The sequence below is a fragment of the Penicillium griseofulvum genome (assembly GCF_001561935.1).
Source record: "Penicillium griseofulvum strain PG3 chromosome Unknown contig_79, whole genome shotgun sequence".
Taxonomy (NCBI): domain Eukaryota; kingdom Fungi; phylum Ascomycota; class Eurotiomycetes; order Eurotiales; family Aspergillaceae; genus Penicillium; species Penicillium griseofulvum.
This window is the reverse complement of record NW_024467420.1, coordinates 3105293-3126035: the sequence shown is the minus strand read 5'-3', so window position 1 is coordinate 3126035 and position 20743 is coordinate 3105293. Positions and strand designations below refer to the sequence as shown.

The 20743-nt window shown below is 47.1% G+C and overlaps 6 protein-coding genes across 6 annotated transcripts; 1 reads left to right on the top strand and 5 right to left on the bottom strand.

Moving 5' to 3' along the window:
* Nucleotides 1–191: 191 nt before the first annotated feature.
* On the bottom strand, nt 192–3012 carry PGRI_010170 (uncharacterized protein; the record flags this gene model as incomplete). Its single annotated transcript, XM_040788730.1, has 3 exons — nt 192–1057; nt 1116–2913; nt 2968–3012. The coding sequence occupies 3 exons, from the start codon at nt 3010–3012 to the stop codon at nt 192–194; spliced, it is 2709 nt and encodes a 902-aa protein (XP_040652502.1).
* A 1648-nt stretch (nt 3013–4660) lies between these two features.
* On the bottom strand, nt 4661–6408 carry PGRI_010160 (uncharacterized protein; the record flags this gene model as incomplete). The annotated part of the gene is made up of 3 exons (XM_040788729.1): nt 4661–5821; nt 5942–6255; nt 6324–6408. The coding sequence occupies 3 exons, from the start codon at nt 6406–6408 to the stop codon at nt 4661–4663; spliced, it is 1560 nt and encodes a 519-aa protein (XP_040652501.1).
* Nucleotides 6409–7696: 1288 nt separating this feature from the next.
* Nucleotides 7697–10747, top strand: PGRI_010150 (MCM DNA helicase complex subunit MCM6; the record flags this gene model as incomplete). Its single annotated transcript, XM_040788728.1, has 4 exons — nt 7697–9309; nt 9365–9500; nt 9562–10554; nt 10628–10747. The coding sequence occupies 4 exons, from the start codon at nt 7697–7699 to the stop codon at nt 10745–10747; spliced, it is 2862 nt and encodes a 953-aa protein (XP_040652500.1).
* Nucleotides 10748–13851: 3104 nt separating this feature from the next.
* PGRI_010140 (uncharacterized protein) lies at nt 13852–14856 on the bottom strand (the record flags this gene model as incomplete). The annotated part of the gene is made up of 1 exon (XM_040788727.1): nt 13852–14856. The coding sequence occupies one exon, from the start codon at nt 14854–14856 to the stop codon at nt 13852–13854; it is 1005 nt and encodes a 334-aa protein (XP_040652499.1).
* A 1453-nt stretch (nt 14857–16309) lies between these two features.
* Nucleotides 16310–16998, bottom strand: PGRI_010130 (uncharacterized protein; the record flags this gene model as incomplete). The annotated part of the gene is made up of 2 exons (XM_040788726.1): nt 16310–16654; nt 16714–16998. 2 exons carry the CDS (start codon nt 16996–16998, stop codon nt 16310–16312), a joined length of 630 nt encoding a protein of 209 aa, XP_040652498.1.
* Nucleotides 16999–17516: 518 nt separating this feature from the next.
* Nucleotides 17517–18432, bottom strand: PGRI_010120 (uncharacterized protein; the record flags this gene model as incomplete). The annotated part of the gene is made up of 2 exons (XM_040788725.1): nt 17517–17767; nt 17886–18432. 2 exons carry the CDS (start codon nt 18430–18432, stop codon nt 17517–17519), a joined length of 798 nt encoding a protein of 265 aa, XP_040652497.1.
* Nucleotides 18433–20743: the final 2311 nt, after the last annotated feature.

The following is a 20743-nucleotide window of genomic DNA, read 5'->3' as shown; positions in this document are numbered from 1 at the left end:
AAGCCCGGGTTAGGGCCGGCTAGTCACGTGGACTAACCGGCTGGGTATCACAGTAGACCAGAAGAAACCGGGTCGACGATGGCATGTCTGGATACATTCATATAAACAGGGTACATTCATCGGCCGGCGAGACATGTCGTTTGACAAGATCCTCGGAAAAGGACTAGATAGAGGGAGAGCATGTAAGACGCTTAGTAGGCAATCTTCTCCTCGTAGATGGGAGGCTCGCCCTTCTCCTCGTTCCACTTGACCTTGCAGTTCTCGTCGAGATAGGCGTCCTCGTCCGTGATGGGGATGACGCGCATAGTGTGGGCGACTTCCTGGGAGCTGACTCCGAGACGATCACGGGGAATCCAGAGGAGAGGGGGTTGCGAGGTGACGGACGGGTGGCAGTAGGCATCACGCTCGGCCTCGGCGGGATAAGAGACAATGTCAGCGGCACCGGGGACCAGCTTGCGCATCTCGTGGTAGCTGTGGTACAGGTCGGGGCGCAGGAACTTGGTGAACACGTTCGGCTTGGGCGCTGGCGACGGGGTCTCAGTGAGACCTTTCTCGGCAGAGTCGACGCTGCCGAGACCGTTGTCAACATTGCCGAGCCCGCTGTCGCGGGGGGCCGAGATGGAGGCACCGACGGTCGGGTCTTCGGACTTGGACTTCTCATTCAAGGCGCTGAGGTTGTTGACCTTCTCAGCGGCGAGCAGACCCTCCTCCTCTGACTCGAGGTTCTTGGGCAAGTAGTTGAGGAGGGGCTCCATAGCGGTGTTCATCGAGAGGTGGAACAGGATCACAAAGACCAAGAAGATGATCATCAAGATCAGAGGACCAAGAGCCATCCTGTTGGCACCGGTGCCAATGGCGAACAGACCAATCAGACAAACCATGGACAGGTAGCAGCCGACAGTCAGATGCTGCAGACCACGGGTGTAGCACCTACCCTGGGTGTCGATGGTTGCGTTCGACACATACAACAGGTTGTAGCGGTAGGCGAAATAGAACAGGTAGAGACCAATGGTACCGAAACCCATGACAAGCGGAGCGATGCAAGAGTAGACAATGGCTATATAATAAAGTTAGTATCATAATCAAATAAACCGGTCATGGGTTGTTTAACATACCAACAACGGTCAACAATGTGAAGGCAGGGTAGACAGTGCCCCATCCGAGACCAGCCAAGCTTGACCAACGAGCGTACATCTTGCGAGGAGTGCTATCCAGCAACCTGCCCAGGACCTTGCTGAGGATCAGGCCGACAATCTGGAGAAGAGCACCGGCGCTGAAAGACAATCCCTGTAGAATAATGTAGGAGATGTAGAAGTTGGATGCGGTAGGGATCTTCTGGGCCAGCAGCGAGGCGGCAGAAGTGGGGTTCTTGATGATACTGTCGACGACACTGGCGGCTGAGGAGGCAACGGTGACCACCAGGAAGACCTGAACAACTTGGAAAGCGAAGAACCAGTTCTGGACGGTCAGCTCAACGGCGGCGAGAGTAGGATCACCTCCCAACTTGGCCATCAGCCGAAGGATGATAGGTACCAGGGCCATGAGGACAGCCATCATAACAGTGGGCAGGAGACCGGTAATCACACCCTTAATCCATGACGGAACACTGTCGATGAACTTCAGGAAAGGAACAATCTTAGTCAAAGAGTCAATGTTGGAGATAGCACCAACAACGGCAGTAGGGATGGCCCAAAAGATGATCATAGCACAAACAAAGCCGACAGTGGCAGCGTGGCGACCGAGGCGTTCCCACCACTTGATGCGGAGGTTAGACCAGATAACCTGAGTAGGGTCTAAGCCAATATAGCGAGGGCTCATGTGCAGGGGAAGGTTGTGGGCCACGGATTGGAAGGAAGCCTGGGCATCAGCCTGGTGGTAGAACTCAACAAAGACGGAGGAGACCAGATCGGTTTCTCCAGCACGGTGCTTGGCCTGTAATTCCTCGATTTCGGGAGAAAGACGCTCGATTTCCGAGCGAGCCCAGTTGATAGTGTCGACCTTCTTGCCAATAAGCATCTTGAGGCGGTGGGTGGGACGGTTCTTAGCCTCCACCCAACGGGCAGCGACTGAACCAGACTCATCATCAAATTGGCCATCAACCACATCGGTCTCGGGGTTCTCAGTCGAGCCCTGCTTCTTCATGGCCTTGTTGCGCGCCTTGTTAGCAAGCACAATGAGCTTGGTCTCCGCACCCTCGAGCTTCATCGCAGCGGCATCACGCTCCTTGACCTTCTCCTCGAGCTCCTTGGTATCAGTTGCGATCCAGACATTTTTGACCTTGTCGCGGCCGAACATAGTGCGAAGCTTGTCCTTGTTTAGGAGGTCCTTGGTGACGGCTGTAAACAAAACAGTGCGAGACGAGATGCGGCTAGCATAGGCGGGGGAGAAAAGGTACGCCTGGCGCAAATTAATATAGAACAGGTGTTCGCGGGTCACCATGAAGAAGACGAAGGCGACAAAGATCCAGGCGCAGAAGCAATGGGCGTAGTAACGAGCATATTGAGTTTCGTGGATGTTCGAAATGCTCAGAAGGTTCAGCTGAATCTTGTTATTACCACCTGTGGCATTGACGGGCCACAAGATGGGGAAAGTGATACAGCACCCCACAAACAGGATGACGGAGCACAGTTTGAGGAAACGAAGCATGAGGTAGGCGTCCATCGAGTGGTGCTGCAGCACGTAGGTATCAGGGAGCTGGTACATGGCCTTGATCCAGTTCCATGCTCCGGTCGGAGAGTCGGGAGTGCGTTGCCAGGGACGGAGGTATCCAATGTAGGTTCGGGGCATGTACATCCTACGATTGCTCTTGCGCAGGATGATGAACAGTAACACCATCACAACGAAGGAGATAAGCGCGGGGACTAGGACGGTGATCAAGCCTGACAGGGACGGCGTGGTGTCCTTGATCTCACTCTACATAGTATGATTAGTAAATAATTAGCTTACCAGATGTGCAACAGGACTTACCGCATCGTCCCTGGCGCCCAGCCAGTGAACGGCATCGTTAGCCATGTCTATGGTATTCGCGATGGTTAATTCAAATTTCCAAAACGCGATTCAAATTCATGAGAAGGGTCGAGGGGAAGGAGGGGGTTAAGTCTCCCCAGGTGTGTGTGAGAGAGAGAGAAAAGATAGGGAAAAAAAAGAGAGACAAGCTTAAAGTTTTAGGGACCCATGGACAACAGGGAGGAGAGGGGCTAGGATCTGCGATCTGCTACGTAATTGGAGCATCTTTAGATTATGTTTTCGTGTTATTTGGATAAACTTCCCATTCAAGTATTTTAATTTATTTTTTTTCTTATTTTTTTCTGCAGTTGAAACTTAATAGTACATTTAGCGCTGGGCAAACCATGGGTGGCAAAGTGGGTAATCCAGACTTTTTCCCACAATGGTCGAGATGCAACCAAAGATCTCCTCCTCAGGGCCCCATTGTTCCGTGGTTCAATTGGATGTCTTTTTTATGGATTCGATTAATCTTTTCCAATCCATTCGCGTATGTCCGCCACACCCCAGCCACATCTTTGCCGTACAACTATGACGATCATGACGTTCAGTTAACAGGGATGTTCATTAATTATGTTGTAACTGCGCAAGGGATGCTGTGAGACAAGAAACGTCTTGCGAATACTCCGTACAAAATCCTCGGTCACACATATTTGGGCATTGGAGAAATGTTTTGAGAATTTAATCTTTGGTCCTTAGGGAATCCAGGGGTACATGTATATTGTGTCTCCACAGATCAATGTCCCAGTCTGGAAGGACACGAGGTGTCCTTTATGTTGTTTTTCTTTTCTATATTGCTTTTTTTCACTTTCTGCTTTGTTTGCTTCAACTGTTGTCTGTCGTGTCATTGCATGCCAATTCCCGCTATTTCCAAGTCATGAGATCGTCAAATGATAATCTCATATCTGAGTTAGAACCAATACCTTCTACATAAAGATCGGGATTTGTGGCCACAGAGGGCGCTAAGGTTAGTGGGGTGTACTATTGACCATCCGTGTGTTCGGTGGGTCCAGATGTGCACCCCTTGGCGAGTCGAAGTGAGGATCGGGTGTTGTCAATTTTAGGGCTCGCTAACTTTACCTACAACTTGAATCTCAGCTGCGCCTCAGACGACAACAGAGCTTTATAGAGTACGAAGTACCCCATGATAGTACATATGTATATCTCTCAATGAATGTTAGCTTCCATTTAAGATTTCGGGCTCTATCATGGATGATAAGTGATGAAACCCTACTCCGTACTCCGTACAATATACCTTAAACGTTAAAGAGTCACGGCAAATTGTACCACAATCTGATCTCACAAGTAGTGGATAACTGTGGGTGACGCGGTACGTCGACGGGTGGTATCTGGTTAGCTCCGGTGGAGATACCTCGGCGTTTACGCATGCGCTCGGTACTCATGGCGACCCGATCTCTGATGTGGCAACATTTGAATATTTTATTCTTTAATTAATTAATTATTTTTTTTTTCTGATGTACGGAGTACTCCGTATAGATGCGAAGAATATCAAATGATCTGAAAATCTGGCACCAAATAGCCCTGCCCCTTAGTCTCCACTGGAACTCAATGACGCTTAGACTTATCCTGGTACTCGGGTCCAGGACTGCCAAGACATTCCCACTGCCTTTGATACCGTATATGGAACAGCTGTGAATTAAATCAAAGATTTTGTTTGAGAATGTCGAAGCTCCTTTTCAAAATCAGTAACCCCGCGGATAGGTGTCTGAAAAGATAAGAAACTCATGAGAATCTCATTAAACTGGAATTGTAGGTCCGGCCGTAGTTGCTTGTGTGCCTTGAGCATCTCCCCAGTGGACCATCCACGTTCGGGGTCTTGTAAATCGTAATCATGTCCTTCCTCCAGCAGCAACCATAAGAGGGTTTCGCAAGCTGGGTCACGGTCGAGATGGTGCTGTTTCGTCGCAGTACATAAAAAGCGAAGGAACCGGTCGGTCTTCTCTGGAGACCCCTGGAAATCCCACAGGGCAGCCGTAATATAAATGAGCGCCGCCGTTCGGCTGACTTCTTGGGTATGCGCGTCACGAACCACATATACACGCGACTCATGTGGTACTTGGGAGGGTCGCGGTCCACTAGAAAGTAGGGAAAACAGAGGATTTTCCATCTGGAAAGCCTTGAGTCTATATGGTGCTTGGAGGAGGTATTCGGGGGAGCTATGTTGCCGCATGAGGTCTTCGGCTCCTCGGAGAAAAGTGATCAGCCATTCCTGTTCAGCCATTCCGATCCCGAGGCCTTCTGGCATCATAAGATATCGGATATAGTGGATAAACACTTCAACAGGCTTATTGGTTCCTGTTCGTGGTCGCATAGCCTGAACCGCGCGATCAACATATATCTGGGCCAGTTGCTTGCTCCCGAAGCGCCCTTCGTGCAAGGCCATCCCACCCAAGGCCATTGCAAGGTCGTCCACTCTGATTAGCGCAGGGCCTGAGGTCGCGTCATCGATAAGTTTCGCGGCTTGACCAACATGGCGTTGAATTTCGGTGCTGTCAGCCATGTTGTATAGCTGTGCTTTCCACCGCGCGCAGTATGACAGCACTACTGCCTTGAATGAAAGAGGGTTTCCCATAGCCGTGCGGAAAATCTGGTTTTTCACGTGAAGGTTTTGCCCGGACCAGTATGTCAACTTGTTCCTCCAATAGTCAGCCAATTCAATATCACTGTTGTCATATTGGATTGGGAGACTGGCAAACGGATCCCTTCGCGAAGCATCGAGTATGGTGATTGGGGAGCCGATGTATGGTAGTGTGGAAGTAAATGGTTCCGACCTCATGTTTGAGAATCTGATTTGAAGCTATAGAATACGATAGCGTTAGCATCTGAATCCATCATCATTTGCAGCTAAGCCAACGCCAAGATAGTCTAGCCTTGGCTGTGGCCTAGATGCTTGACTAGAGAAAAATGGTTCCCATACCGCAGTTTCCCCTTGGGGGAAGTTTTGTACAGTTGTCGGGGGCGACTCAAGTCGAGTCTCAACATTTCCTGCCTCTTTCTTTGGTGAATACGAGGTATGATCTGGGATTTGCTTTGTCGAGAGTGTTCCCGACATTTTGCGTTGTTTCCTTTTTTCCTGTACATGGTGGCGCATAACATGAGCGCGTTTTTCTTTGGATGACGAGTTCTGATCAACAAAGTAGAAGTGTTGAGTCTTGGAGGATTTGTTCTTCGATTCGGCGGCGCGTCGTCGCCTTCCGGGTTTAGCTATTGGAGGACTAGAGGTTGATGGTGCTATTTAAGAAGCTTTAGCTGATTTGTGCAAGTTGAGACCCTGCTGGTGAAGACGGGAGGAGGCATACCCGATGCACCCGTGTCAGACGGGCCCGACGACACGGCGCTTGGCCTGGTCAGTGTCGATACTAACCGCTTTTCGTTTTCAGACATGTCGGGCGAGAATATAAATTTCCTTTGTCGACACAGTGAAGCAGTTAAAGCTGCATAACCAACCGATGGTCACCAAGATTCCTCCAGCCAAGGACTCGGGATATGAAAGAAACCATCGCAAGACAAACAAGTTCTATGCCATGATAGTGTCAGGTCATGGAGAATATGCAAAGAAAGCTGAAGAAAACACGCTAGCACAGAATAGTTTAACTTACGAAGCAATACAATGCGAGGGGGATATAATTCCCCGGTAGGGAATAACGGGGTTTCAGATGCTCGAGTGCGGGCACCCCGGGGGGGGAGATGTTCTTATATAAGCGCCAAGTGTCAACCATTTACCCAATGGATAAACTTGCCCCGATGCAATTAATTAAACCGACTATAAGCATACATATGTCCGACAAGCATGAACTGGTACTTTTATGTAGGTTAAAAGCCGAGAGTTTCATTAGGACTTAACCTTTAGGGTGTACGGAGTACAAAGAAAGGTACATGGTATATTACAAATTAACTAAAATTATTAATATCTTGCTTATAAAACATAGTTACTCCATACGGAATACGCATACTTAAAAATAGCCTTGGATTCACGGAGTACACACGGAGTACTTCATTTCAAATATGTTGTATATATTACGTTGTATACCGAAGTACAGAGTAGTACCCGGGATGTGGGATATATCAAATCAAGACCCCCTTTTCACTCGCGGATATGACAAATAAGGATATAAGACCGCAAGCCCTCGACCCGAAGCCCACTTAAAATCTATAACTAGTTCTTATATTAAGATTGACAAATAATTCAGGCTAAAACGAGAACTAAACCTGCAGTTCTCAATATTACCCTGTTCGCTTATTGATAGCCATATGCAAGGTGAACTTGTTTCGGGATTTAGAAGAAACATCAAGCCATAACCTCGGGAAAACCCGAGGGCTGACGTTTTGTGCGCCTCATAGGAACGATAGTGGGGGCGCTAAGCAAAACACAGAATGTTATTTGCAGTGAAGATGAAGAAAACCTATTACCTAAATGGGATTAGTGTAGACGATTATATAAGGAAACCACTTAACGCGTCGGTGTGGGATCAACTATTTTTCCGAAGACGCGTTCGCGTCGCGCCTTAGTTGCCCAAGGAGACCCGCGAAGGAGACCCACGAAAAACTAAGATAGCAAATTGAGTCTACGATATCATCTCTCCACATTTCCTTTTTTTTCCCCTCTCAAGACGTGAGAGCTTAGTACCATTTTTTTAATACTGGCCATTTTCAGGGCCATTAGCTCTTTGCCATGTCTTCCCTTTTCGATGCCGTGATTCAGTCCGAGCTAGGCTCTGCGCCTTCTCGTGAGAACCTCCGATCCGACAATCTACCCAGTTCCCGACGCTCGGAGAGCAATGGCCCTATGAGTGATATGAATGCCTTTCCGGATGACCAAGTAGTCGGAGGGGGAAGTTCGACAGTCAGCCGTATGCGGAATCCATATGCCGCGGGTCCCCCGCCGGTGGTCGACGAGGCGGCAGAGAAAGTTCAACAGGCATTTGAAGAGCTGCTCGAGTCATACATCGATGAACCCTCATCTTCTGCACCGCCCTCATCAGGAGAGTTTCTTAGTGACAAGTATTATATCGCTCAGATCAAGGGGATGAAGAAATTCGAGCTGTCCACTCTCTACGTTGATTTCACACATATCCTTAATCCCGTCCTGGCGGATGCCATTGCCGGTCAATACTATCGATTCCAACCGTTCCTCACCAAGGGACTACACAATCTTATCGCGAAGTATGAACCAGAATACTTCGTTTCCCACCGAATGACCGCTAGCACCTCTTCGCGAGCCAGTACCTCCGTTGCCTCCGCATATGCAGGCGTTTCAGACAACCCCGACCTCGAGCGTCAGATTCGTGAGAAGACTCGCCACCAGCAAACTGACAAATTGTTTGCCCTTGCATTTTACAACCTGCCTTTGGTTTCCAGACTACGTCAACTTCGGACGAATCAGATTGGAAAATTGCTTTCTGTCTCTGGAACCGTCACAAGAACTTCAGAGGTCAGACCAGAATTGTCGCTGGGAACTTTTATTTGTGAAGGTTGCAAGACTGTTGTCCCGAATATTGAACAGACTTTCAGATATACGGAGCCAACAGAGTGCCCGAATGATACCTGCGGCAATCGCGTGGGATGGCGCCTGGATATCGGAAAGAGCACCTTTGTCGATTGGCAAAAGGTCAAGCTCCAGGAATCATCACATGAAATCCCGACTGGTAGTATGCCACGCACAATGGATGTCATCTTGCGTGGTGAGATGGTCGATCGCGCTAAGGCCGGTGAACGCTGCGTCTTTACGGGCACTTTGATTGTCGTTCCTGATGTCAGCCAATTGGGTCTTCCTGGTGTGCGCCCTGAGGCCGTCCGCGATAACAATTCCTTCCGCGGTAACGAGGCCGGTGGTAGCGGAGTCTCTGGATTGAAGTCTCTGGGTGTCCGCGATCTGACTTACCGTCTGGCCTTCCTTTCTTGCATGGTTACCCCAGACACGACGACTCCTGGCCAGAAGCCGGAGCAGCAGCTGAGTGGCCAGTCAAATAATATCCTGGCATCCCTGAACCAGAACCAGGATGAGGATATTCCCGATGAATCAGCCCAAGAAGCTTTTCTGCAGAGCTTAACACCGGCTGAAGTCCAGGATCTCAAGCGACTAGTGCACTCCGAGTATATTTACTCCCGACTTGTGGACTCGATTGCCCCCATGATCTGGGGTCATCGTCAAATCAAGAAGGGTCTGCTTTTGCAGTTGATTGGTGGTGTTGGCAAGTCGACATCGATTGAGAGCCTGAAACTTCGTGGCGATATCAACATCTGTATTGTTGGTGATCCGTCAACCAGTAAGAGTCAGTTCTTGAAGTAAGTCTCGCCAACTCCTCACACATAGAAATTAGTTATTAACAAGGTCCCTCAGATACGTCTGCTCGTTGCATCCTCGTGCAGTATACACCAGTGGTAAAGCCTCTTCGGCAGCTGGTTTGACCGCTTCAGTTGTCAAGGATCCTGAGACAGGCGAGTTCACCATTGAAGCTGGTGCTCTGATGCTTGCGGTATGTTCCAGATGTGGCTCAAACTAAGAGTGTGGGTTCATCGCTAACATTCTCCATATAGAACGGTGGTGGTATCTGTGCTATTGACGAGTTCGACAAAATGGATATCGCCGACCAGGTCGCTATTCACGAAGCCATGGAACAGCAGACAATCTCTATTGCCAAGGCTGGTATCCATACCACCCTCAATGCCCGCGCATCCATCCTCGCTGCCGCTAATCCCGTTAATGGTCGATACGACCCGAAGCAAACTCTTCGGAACAACTTGAACTTCAGTGCCCCTATTATGAGTCGTTTCGATGTGTTCTTTGTTATTCGCGATGATCCAAAGGAGTCTGTTGACCGCAGTTTGGCCGAACACATTGTCAACGTGCACATGAACCGTGACGAGGCCGTTGAGCCCGAGTTGAGCACAGAACAATTGCAGCGTTACATCCGGTTCGCACGCACATTCCGCCCCGTCTTCACTGAAGAAGCAAAAGCACTGCTGGTCGAGAAATACAAGGAGCTGCGCTCCAATGACGCCCAGGGAGGTATTGGCCGCTCTTCATACCGTATCACCGTTCGTCAGCTGGAGTCTTTGATCCGTTTGTCTGAGGCTGTCGCCAAGGCCAACTGTGTTGAGGAGATTGTTCCCAAGTTCGTCATCGAGGCATATGATCTCCTCCGCCAGAGTATCGTGACTGTTGAGAAAGATGATGTTGAGATTGAAGACGATGATATCCCTACTCAGACCACTCACGCCGATGACGACCAGGAAATGGCCGATGGCGACAACGAGGGTGACAGCCCTATGCGCGACTTCGCAGAACCTGTTCAAGCTCCTGCTCCGGCGGAACGCCAGAAGACTAAGATCACTTATGACAAGTACGCCAAGATCCTTAACCAGATCGTCAAGCGGGTAAACGAGGACGAGGTGAACTCGGGCGAGGGTGTCGAACAAGAAGATCTTGTACTCTGGTACTTGGAGCAAATCGAGGGTGAACTCAACACCGCAGAGGATTACGAGCGTGAGCGCGAGCTGGCAGGCAAGGTCTTGAAACGCATGGTCAAGGTTAGTCGCTCTTCCTTTGCTATGGCAATATCTATGAATCTCTGTCACATGTCACTAACAACTTACTCTATAGGACAAAATCCTGTTGCGCATCTCCGGGTCTGGTCTCACAGATGGGACTGACGACAACACCCAGAATGACGGAAAGGTCCTTTTCGTCATGCATCCCGACTGTGCCTTCGACGAGATGTGAGACAAAGTTGTGCATTTGTATTTGTCTCTTGATTGTTTTATTCTTCTTATTTTGTACTGTCTGTCTTCCAGGGTTGGGCTATATTGGGCATTTCAATGGGTTAAAGACAAGGAGCAAGGGGTTATGAGTGATGATATCCGTTTATTCCATATGTTAGATAGGGCAGGAATTCAACGTCCTAATCAGATTCCAATGAAAATATATGATTTCTGTCAATGCCTTCCTTCTAGATATACGAGAACTCAACTTGATAGCAGTCTGATTTACTTCAATGATTCCTATTTCTAGAAGTCACAATACGTTACAAGGAAGGCCAATCAACAAAACAGCTTTGGTAGTTCAGTGGTAGAATACTACTCTTCCATTATGTGATAAGTAGTGGCCGGGGTTCGATTCCCCGTCAATGCATTAACTTTTGTATTTTTTTATACTGTTTTTATAACATCAATTGACTGCAAGAGAGAGATTTCAACCAGTTTTTTTTTTTGAGATCAGAGAGCCAAGAAATTCCAATGGCATATCATCGTAAGACTTCTATGTCTTGTTCCATACCTTGTAGCTGTGATTGTATTTAAGATATAGTTTGGAGTCCTGAACTATCCTAAGGAGACCATGGAACTTGACTATCAAGCTTCAATTCCTTATTTGTCTCTTCAAGCTACAAAATATATATACCTCTAGACCTTATTGCATAGAGTTCTTCTCAGGTCCATCAAACCAATAAATGAACCATAATTACCGGACTGAGAAAGTGTCAATGGTCTGATTCTCTATTCCCGATGCATGTTCATTGTACTGTGTACAGAGCATATCGTATGTTGTAGAAGGGATATCATTGATAAATAGTAAATACTTCAATGTTGAATGATTACAAAAGTACAGGTATACATGTGACATGTACTTTTGTGAAGACTCATCAATACGTGTTTTTGTTACAACTCATACTCGTATTTAATCCCAAAACACCTTCCACTCCAGGTACGGAGTCCGGAGTACAGATATGGAGTAAGCTTCTTTCAAGTGTTGTGGATTTTGCCTACATATTCTATGCCACGTACGGAGTACCACACATATAGAATATATGTTGTACGAACCTTTTGGAAGCGAGATTTGACAATGCCACAATTTGACACACATCTTCTCTGAAACAATTGAAATCGTAAGATTCTCCCCTAAAATCCTACGGCACTCTTGCCTAGGAGGGCAGGAGTTTAATATAGGATATACGCCTCATTCATATCCTTGTGAATTTTTCAAGGGCCAAGCGTAAGACATCCTTGAAAAACTAATTAGCTCCCGGTAGGATACCGCAATGGCTTGACACCTGTCAATTCTGGTTAGTGGGGGGTGAGAGTTTTTTTTAAAAAAAATACAAATCAAAATTAAAATACTTTAAAAAATACTTGTAATTGCACTTTTGTTTTTGTTAGCTGATCTCTCTCCTATTAAGGGGTGCTACTCCGTATGTTGTACACGGAGATATATTTCGCATAGAAGACAAACGGAGAAAAGCTCAAATCCGTTCTCTGTGGACTTTTCTGTCAGAAAGGAATAAATATCCGTCTCACCCAAAAGGGGAAGGTAAAAAGACGGCTGAGAGTGGGGTTTACGGACGAATTTATAGGAGGATATTGTCCTCCGTATGTACTCCGTACGGAGTACAGAATATTAAAATAAGAGCTTGGATATCAAGCTTAATATATTGTTTCTACTATATTGACTCTAAGGTGAGACAACTGTTTCCCCAGTTTAGGAAGGTTGGAATGAGAAGGAATACAACATATAAGACAGAAATAATCAGAAGCTGTGTTCAGGGATGTATGTACTTTTGTGTAAGAAACCCCTGCACATGCATCCTGCCAGGTGGAAGCCATCATAATATATATTATTCCAACTGCCATATTCATGATCGACGGAATATGTGTCTAGACCATGATAATATCATGTCCACGCACACCCTGTACTAAAAAAAACGCCTCCCATCTAGCGTCCGGTGCCACATAATATGCCTTGTTAAACTTCCTTGAACAAATGCAGGTAGAAAGATGCATACATACATTGTGTTTCTGTACGCACAAAGTAGGTCCGTTTACGGAGTAATATCTTAGAATGTACTTCATACTCCGTAGTAGCATATGCCATGCATATACCTGCATACTCCGTACTGTGTGCACATCATTGAAGATAGTACCGCTATACTTTAATACGAAACACATTGAGGATATCAGGAGATTGCCACCGACAGCCGGGATGTCCGTGGTGAACAAGGAAGATCTGGTCACACGTGGGATATAGATAAAGTACGGAATACTCCGTACACAAGTTGAAGTTTTCTCTATGGCCCCCACCTATACGGAGTAATCCACACTAGAACAGACTGTTTACTGAACCGGGAAGGTTGGGTATCAATGGCCCCCGGACCCCACAACGGAGCTCATCCCTGTGGGTTCATTTGCTTGGCAAGTGAGAAAGACATGCATCCCGTTGCCTTGCCGTCTCGGGAGCAGCAACGGCCCTTGGGAAATTACCAATATAACAAGGATTATTACAGGGAAGTGAAGACAAAAGAACTAAAATTCATTTATACCTTAAGAACTTACAATTGGTGGAATGTTGCCGTTACGTCTTTGACATACAATTCTTTGTAGACTACAACAATATGCAAAACAAAGCTGAATTCCTGGAAAGTCAAATTCCTGCCATAAATATTTACTGAGAATGGCTGTAACGCAGAGCAACAGAGAGATAAATAAATGAAAACGCCCAGTCCCAACGCCGTGTTCCCCCGGGAATGAGTCATGAGTTGATGCAAGAGACAGACAGGAGATAGGTATCCCAAACAATGGCATCGGAATATGTCAAAGATAGTAAGTAGTAGAATATGAATCGCAAAGGGAATGAATGATAAAATTGGTATGTGCGCTCCCGTAGCTGCAAATCGAAACGCAAAGATGCAGAAATGTCCAAAAAAAAAGGCCCAAGAAAAAAGAAATGGGGATCTCAACAGTTCAAAAGGATCAACTGGCTGTAATGGGTTTGCTGGGAGGGTTTCAACACACGCTAAATCGCTAATATAAGGTCAAGTGTTGGCTGTGCCAGGGTTTTTAGACTCGGAATCGAGTGGATCGGAATGCAGATAGGTCAATCGACTCAGCCGAAATAGATGAACTATCATCCACTTCAATGGCGCCTGACGTGGCCATTGAGGACTTGTTCGTAGCAATGGCAGCAACCGTGGCGAGTCGCGCCGCAGAGGGGGTAGGGGCCGGTTCGGGCGGTCCTTCTTCGGTGGGACCTTCTTTTTCTTGCTGTTCTTCTTGTTCTTCTTGCTGTTTCTTTTCTGCCGTGATACGGTTGACCTCGTTGATAGCCGCCTCGAGTAGCATCTTAAACTTCTCCTCCACACCGTCCAGTTCCGTCCCACAGTCGCCAGATCGAAGGACTTGATAAGCTGCCGTCTCGCAAAGCGAATGGGCAAGTTCCAGTTGTTTGTCGGCAAAGTCAAAAGCAGAGTCTTTTCGTGCGCCGGTTCCAGAGACACCGACAAGTCCAGTTGTAGTCCGGGTGCTGCGAACAGAAGCAAGTGGCCCTGCCTGTCCCAGTGAACTTGGTAGATTCATGCCTTTGCTCAACAAGCCCGCACGCAGCCCTGTACGCGGCATCAATGCCATCTGGCCCCGTCTGATGTTGTTCCTGGCAATCCCGATATCCCGTACAATTGCTTCGAGTGTCTGTTGTGTATGACCATCATATTCGATGATGACATTGTGCCGTGTGCTTACCAAGGCGTGTCGTTCATTGGATTCGACTGATGGGGCCTCATCTGTAGTGCGCTTGCGACCTGAACGTTGACCTTGCTCGGGCGCATCCTGTGTCTCCGTAGGCTCTGGGCTGGGAGTCTTTCTCTGTGCGATCGGAACGAGTTCATCGGCATGAATGGAGCAAACTGAGCTATTTTTCCGTCGGCGAGGCTTCAAGTTTGCATGGCGTCTGTAAGCTTCAGAATATTCATTGTGTTTCTTATGTGTGTGTGTAGCAAGCTCTGAAACGCGGGTGATCCATGTAGGAATGTTGTCTTTCATGTGGGTGAAGGCCCCTAAAGCATCCATTGTCATGGCCATAACAAATATCCCTTAGTGCGCATTCAAATTTAAACAAAGTATTAGAGTTCCGGTGGTCGTTTCGTCGTAAATCGTGAGTTCGACCGGAATCGTCAGGGTAGAGACAAAGGCGGGAAAAGGAGAGATGGGTTTCTTTAGTAACCCGTTGAATAGCCTTGGAGGATCTGCGACACAAATGCAAGTGACGGTGAAGCAGAGGGGGGGGGAAAAACAGAAAGAAAAGAGAAATTGAAGACTTGGTAATGGTATAATGGTAATGGTATGGTAAATACTTTGTTTGGTGGATCATACTAAATTATAAATTTATATATGGGGGGGGGGGCTAGGCAGTTTTAGTACGAAACCCCCCCGTATTTGATAGCCCGTCCTAGGGCTAACTGCATTTCAAGATTTATATGTAATTGGACTGTCTTCTCCGGTGAAAATAGGATAGCTGCATGTGTCAGTTGGCTATCTTTTTCATCAGACTTTCTACACTACCTTAGCTTCTATTTAGTGATAACAAATCCGAAAAAAATGTGTAACATATGATCTAAATACTCCCAAGCCACCCATTCCTCGGAAAGTTAGGTCTCCTAGCAACCAAAGAGCAAGAGCCATATTGAATTACATACTCCGTATATGTAGAAAAAAAAAAAAAAGGACTCTATGTTGTAGATTTGAGGACCCTGTTGATATGAACGGGTACCTTTCCTAAGAAAGGTTTGACACGTAAACGGCCTCGGGGACCAAACGGGGAACTCGGGGACCATAAGGAAATACGAGTTGTATTGTTGAAAGTCAAATACCAAAAAATGGGGACAACACCCGGACGATCCCGCGGAACTTACGGGAGAGTCCGTGGTTGGGCCCCCCGGGGGATCCCACTACTTGATGGCCAACTGTGATTGGTTGATCGGTGTAAATCCAAAGTATTGGCGGTATTGTCAACTTCACTGTACTCCGTACAGGGGACTTCCCTGTACAACATTAAGGTCCAGACTCGACAATTTTCAAACATTCTCATTTTGGAGTTTCTTAAGTCTAGCATAGGACCGAATTCATGCTGAGCCCTTGTTTGGTAACTTATAACTTATAACATAGATCTCAAAGGGGGTTCTACTATCCAAGATTGGGAAAGGCAAATCATTATAGCCTACGAATTACATATCGGATTCATAGGGATGTTTACAGGGAACGAGACGACTTCGAAATTCCATGGATTAAGGTGTCGAATGACACCGACAAACAAAACAAACCAATCCATGGGTGCTGACCCAGGCTCACGTGGCCTGCCACGTGAGCCTGGTCGAGCACATCCCATATCAGGGAACGAAGAATTTCCTCAAACCAGTAGAATCCCCCCACGAGAACAACATCTCAGAAATATTCACTTCCAAAGCATGAGAACAGGAATCAGGAGCAAGACATTGGAAGGTGCGACGGTGAACGTTAACAACACTTAACGACCAGTGGCAGCCCAAGTCTGCATCCAGCCGGCGACAGTACGCTGGACCTCCTTGGCAGAGGCCATGGTAGCGCGGTGAGCCTTATCGAAGGCCTCCATGTTCTTCTCGAGTTCCTCGAGGTTGGCCTCAAGCTTGCGGGCCCAGACCTTGTGGACGGACATGGTGCAGGCGGCCTGAACAGGGTCGGCGGGGAAGTCAGGGACCTCGACCTGAGACTTCGCGGTGGGCTTGACACGGCGACCACGCTTGGTGGATTTCCTGACCACCGGCTTCTGCTCGGCCTCGGAGGGCACGGAAGAAAGCTCGTCGCTGGAGTCGGCGGGGGCAGAGCTCATCTCCTGCATCCATGTATTAGCGTGACAGACCTAAAGAAAAGTCAGAAATCTATGTCACGTACCTCGGGGTTGGCCTCAGCGGCCACAGCAGCTACAGCAGCTACAGCTGCCTCAGCTGCCTTGCGGCGTCCCCGGGTGGCAGCACCGGGGGCAGGGACAGCGGCAGAGACAGCAGCAGGAGCAGGAGTGGGAGCAGGAGTGGGAGCAGGGGTGGGAACAGCGGGATCGGAGGGAGACATGATGGCTGGAACGTCTTCAGCCTCGGTGACCTCGACAGGTTGGTTACGGTGGGTGCACCGCTTCTTCTTGGCCTTACAGTTAGCACAGGGACGATTATTTCTAGACATCTTGGTGTCAAACACTGTTTGAACGTGCTGGCTGTGAGTATTATGATAGAATAAGGTGGATGAAAAGATGAGGTTTGAGGGAATTCACGTTTGCTAATGAGATGGGATTAATTGAGAAGTGAAAGGTATTTGTCGTGCGTGTGACGCGTATTAATCGCTGCCGGCGAGTTGCGACGAGTTGGCAGAAGTGAAGGTTCTTTCAGGCATGCGACAGCCATAAATCAAAACGACAACACGACAACACGTCAAACCAAGCAAATTGGGAATCCCAGCCACGCGACGCAGCTTCCAACACAAACCCCATGGAAACTACAAACATGATACTTAAGATCTTTTCACAGATTTTCCACTGATACCTATAGACACGGAACATTATTACCCAAGATGAGCATATCTAGCATATATAGGTAGGTAGTGTCATACAAATATCAAACCAAGGCAGCGGTGACCTATTCTTTTTTGGATACAAGCTCCTCCAATTGTGTATAACAATCATCTTTCAAGTACTATTGGTAGAATCATGGCCACAGCTCAACTTCATTCCACTGAGAGCCCTCCTTTGTATCAATCAATGTCCAGTTCCATCTTTTGCAATTCTCTTGATCAGTAAGATCTAAACGCTCAACCTCCTCTGGGCAAATGACCACAACTCGGAAATTCAACCGTGCAACAGGGTCATGGAGGTCCAAAACCTCTTGACCCAGTTTGAGATCTGGTTGGCTGGGTGCTGAGGATCTGGGTTGTCCAGGAGCAGGATTTCGAAAAGAGCCTAGATCCCCAGTCAGTATGCGCTGGTGATGACAGGCATCATGGCTTGTGAATTTATAATAAGGGCAATGTATGAATAAAAACACTTGCAGCCAGTAACAAACTTAGAAACAACGTACCTCTTGCGATTGGGGAGTGGTTTGCAAAGTACTTAGTGACAGCATTTTCCCATGTCCACTTCACAATATCACTGTCAGTATCCCCTTTCACCCTCAATGCCTTTCGTATCTCGGTTCGGGATGTCTTCTCTTGCTGTGCATCTTCTCCACTTGGGTCGCCAATTGCATATGCCGTCCCCTTGATGCGCCACTGAGTCATGAGACCCTTCAGCCAGAACACAGCCTCAATCGCATGTCCTGAGGACTCCAGTTGAGGAAGCTTTTCCATCCGAGCATCTGTGGTGAATGACAGCATGTCACTTTCGAATATGGGTGGATTACCACCACCTTCCACCTGCTGATCCATAGCTTCCTGGCCTTTAGCGTGGAGCTCAAGTTCTGGGAAGAAACCACGGCAGCCGCAAGTCCGCAAGCGAGGTACAGGGCGTTGTTGAGCATTGTAACCAATTGTTGCAACGGTGAATTCATACCCAGGTGTTTGTTTGAGATGAGAATCAAGGAGATCGCGCCATGGCGCACGTTGTGAGTTCTTTGATGGAGTGCTCATGATTCCAGCCTTTGTTGAGAGACTCAAAGAATTGCTGGGAGATATTCCACTGTCTACTTTAATTGCACTGAGGCGCCGTAGGGCCACCTGCAGAGAGCTTTGATGGCTGGCAGTAGCGGAAGTTGGAACCATATGTTAGTATGAAGCTGGTGGCCTCTTTTGCAAACGCCGGTGATCAGATGGGTATGACTGATTTCCAGTATCGCATCCAGCAATATGTGATTCTAATATGATATAATAAGATGTGGTTGTACAAGGGCAAATTAGAGATAAGCGTAAAAAAGAAGAGTGACATGGACCACGGTTGATGTGAGTGACATCACGTTTAGATGGTCCGTGCGTAATTTATCCGCTTCTGTTTTATCTGTTATGGGCAATTGATAGACCAAAGAAAATCCGGCTGGAATGTACAAGTTGCGATGTTTCGACTTCAAAGGGCATGCATCTGGAACCAATTGAAAAATGAAAGCCGATTCGAGGTAGTATTGGCTGTCAATCGGCCGACCTTTTCACCCTATATGTACTCAACAAACAAATCGGCTAGGCAGTACTCGACAGCACAAAATGTTCCTTGCGAGATTCCAGCGAGCCAACTAGAATCCAAAACCCATCCACTAGGATGGGAACAAATTCAGGCTCAGGTTGAGCCTTATTTTGGTAACAATTGGAGCTTTGCTAGCGCGAAGGAGAAAAAGGGGTTCCTTAGTGTTGGGTTATCGCGTGCCTTTAGTCACTCCTTTCCATTGACGCTAGATGATCGCATTGATGTGACATGCAAGATGCTTTACTTATCTTTACTCATTGATGGTGTGTCTCTAGGCTGGAAGTTGGGTTTGGACGCTTATTGACCTTCTAGATAGATCAACTTGAAAAAATGAGCTTTACACAAATGTTGTCATATCGAGACCGGGTCATGAAAGTTGCCCTTGGAACAGCCAGCCCAGACAGACATATCTGCCTTGAGTGGATGCTCCACGACACTGTTATGGCCATGCGAAGTATGGACGAGGCTCTCGCAAATGATGTTGCCCATGGATTTTGTCAACTTCTGCAGGCCATGACATCTGAGGAGAGGGCCACAATAAATACTCTCGGATCATACCTAAAATTTAGGGAGATAGACGTGGGAAAACCGTATGTATTGTTACTACTGTTCATGGTCGGATATTATTGTTGAGCACTGACAGCGATTTAGGTTCTTCACAGCTCTTATTAGATTTGGCGCCAAGCTGTATCTCACTCCCAATGAACTTAAAAAGACCGCAGCTTTGGAAAGCATTGCATTTCGGCATTTCAGTGTTATGAATGATATCTATAGCTGGGAGAGAGAATGGAAAGTCCACCAGGCGAACCAAACCGATGGTGCCCACCCAGTCTCTGCCATTTACATTTTTGCCAACGAGACAGGGCTACCATATACAGCCTGCAAGCGGCTGATGTATAGCTATTGTCGGGAATTGGAGGTCGCTCTCAAGCAATCTAACGATGAGATTTGTACAGAAAGCTTGACACATGAACTGGAAATGTATATCAAAGGTCTGGAATATTTTATGTCCGGCATTGAGCTATGGAGCCAGTGGACTCCACGATATCTGCAATGAAGCGGATTAGGTCTATCTTGACGCGGGTTCTATTAGTAATCTAACTCTTCGCCCGGGCATATATGAATATTTCTTTCAATAAGATATTGACCAAGTCGCATATTCGTCTAAGTACAAGCATATGAAATAATATAACAGTCAATCTCTTTCTCTATATAGATTGCCCACCAATCACGATATTGTATATATTTAAATTTAATTAAGGTAGGCCACTCGGGGCCTAACATTCTATAGGAGCCTAGCCATGTTTATTTTATCAGATCAAAACTATATTTAAAGTTCTCAAGCCAGAAAACTATAGAATTGCAAAGAAAAAACACATCTAAAAGCTAAAGAGATTTGTGACCATTCGAATAAGCAAGGATGAGACACGGAGACCGGAGTCCGGTCGGCATGCCGAGACGGGGGATATTCTGAAACAAAATAAGATCGGCATGCCATTGATTCCTGACTAAAACTGAGTAACAACCTTTTAAAAGTAATATAGCCACATTCGAGAAGGTTTAGAATAAATTGAAACGGTCTTCTAACGCCAATCCAGCCCGTTTGGCTGTGGTCAGACTACCCGGTGAATCAATTGGATGCCTAGTAGAAAGTTTGTTCTTTTCTTCTTTTTCCTAATTCGTACTTTGTAGTTCATATATTGAGATTTGTCTGATCTGACAAAGATTTTCTTCACGTTGAAACAAAAGTGGATTGCGATACTTGCA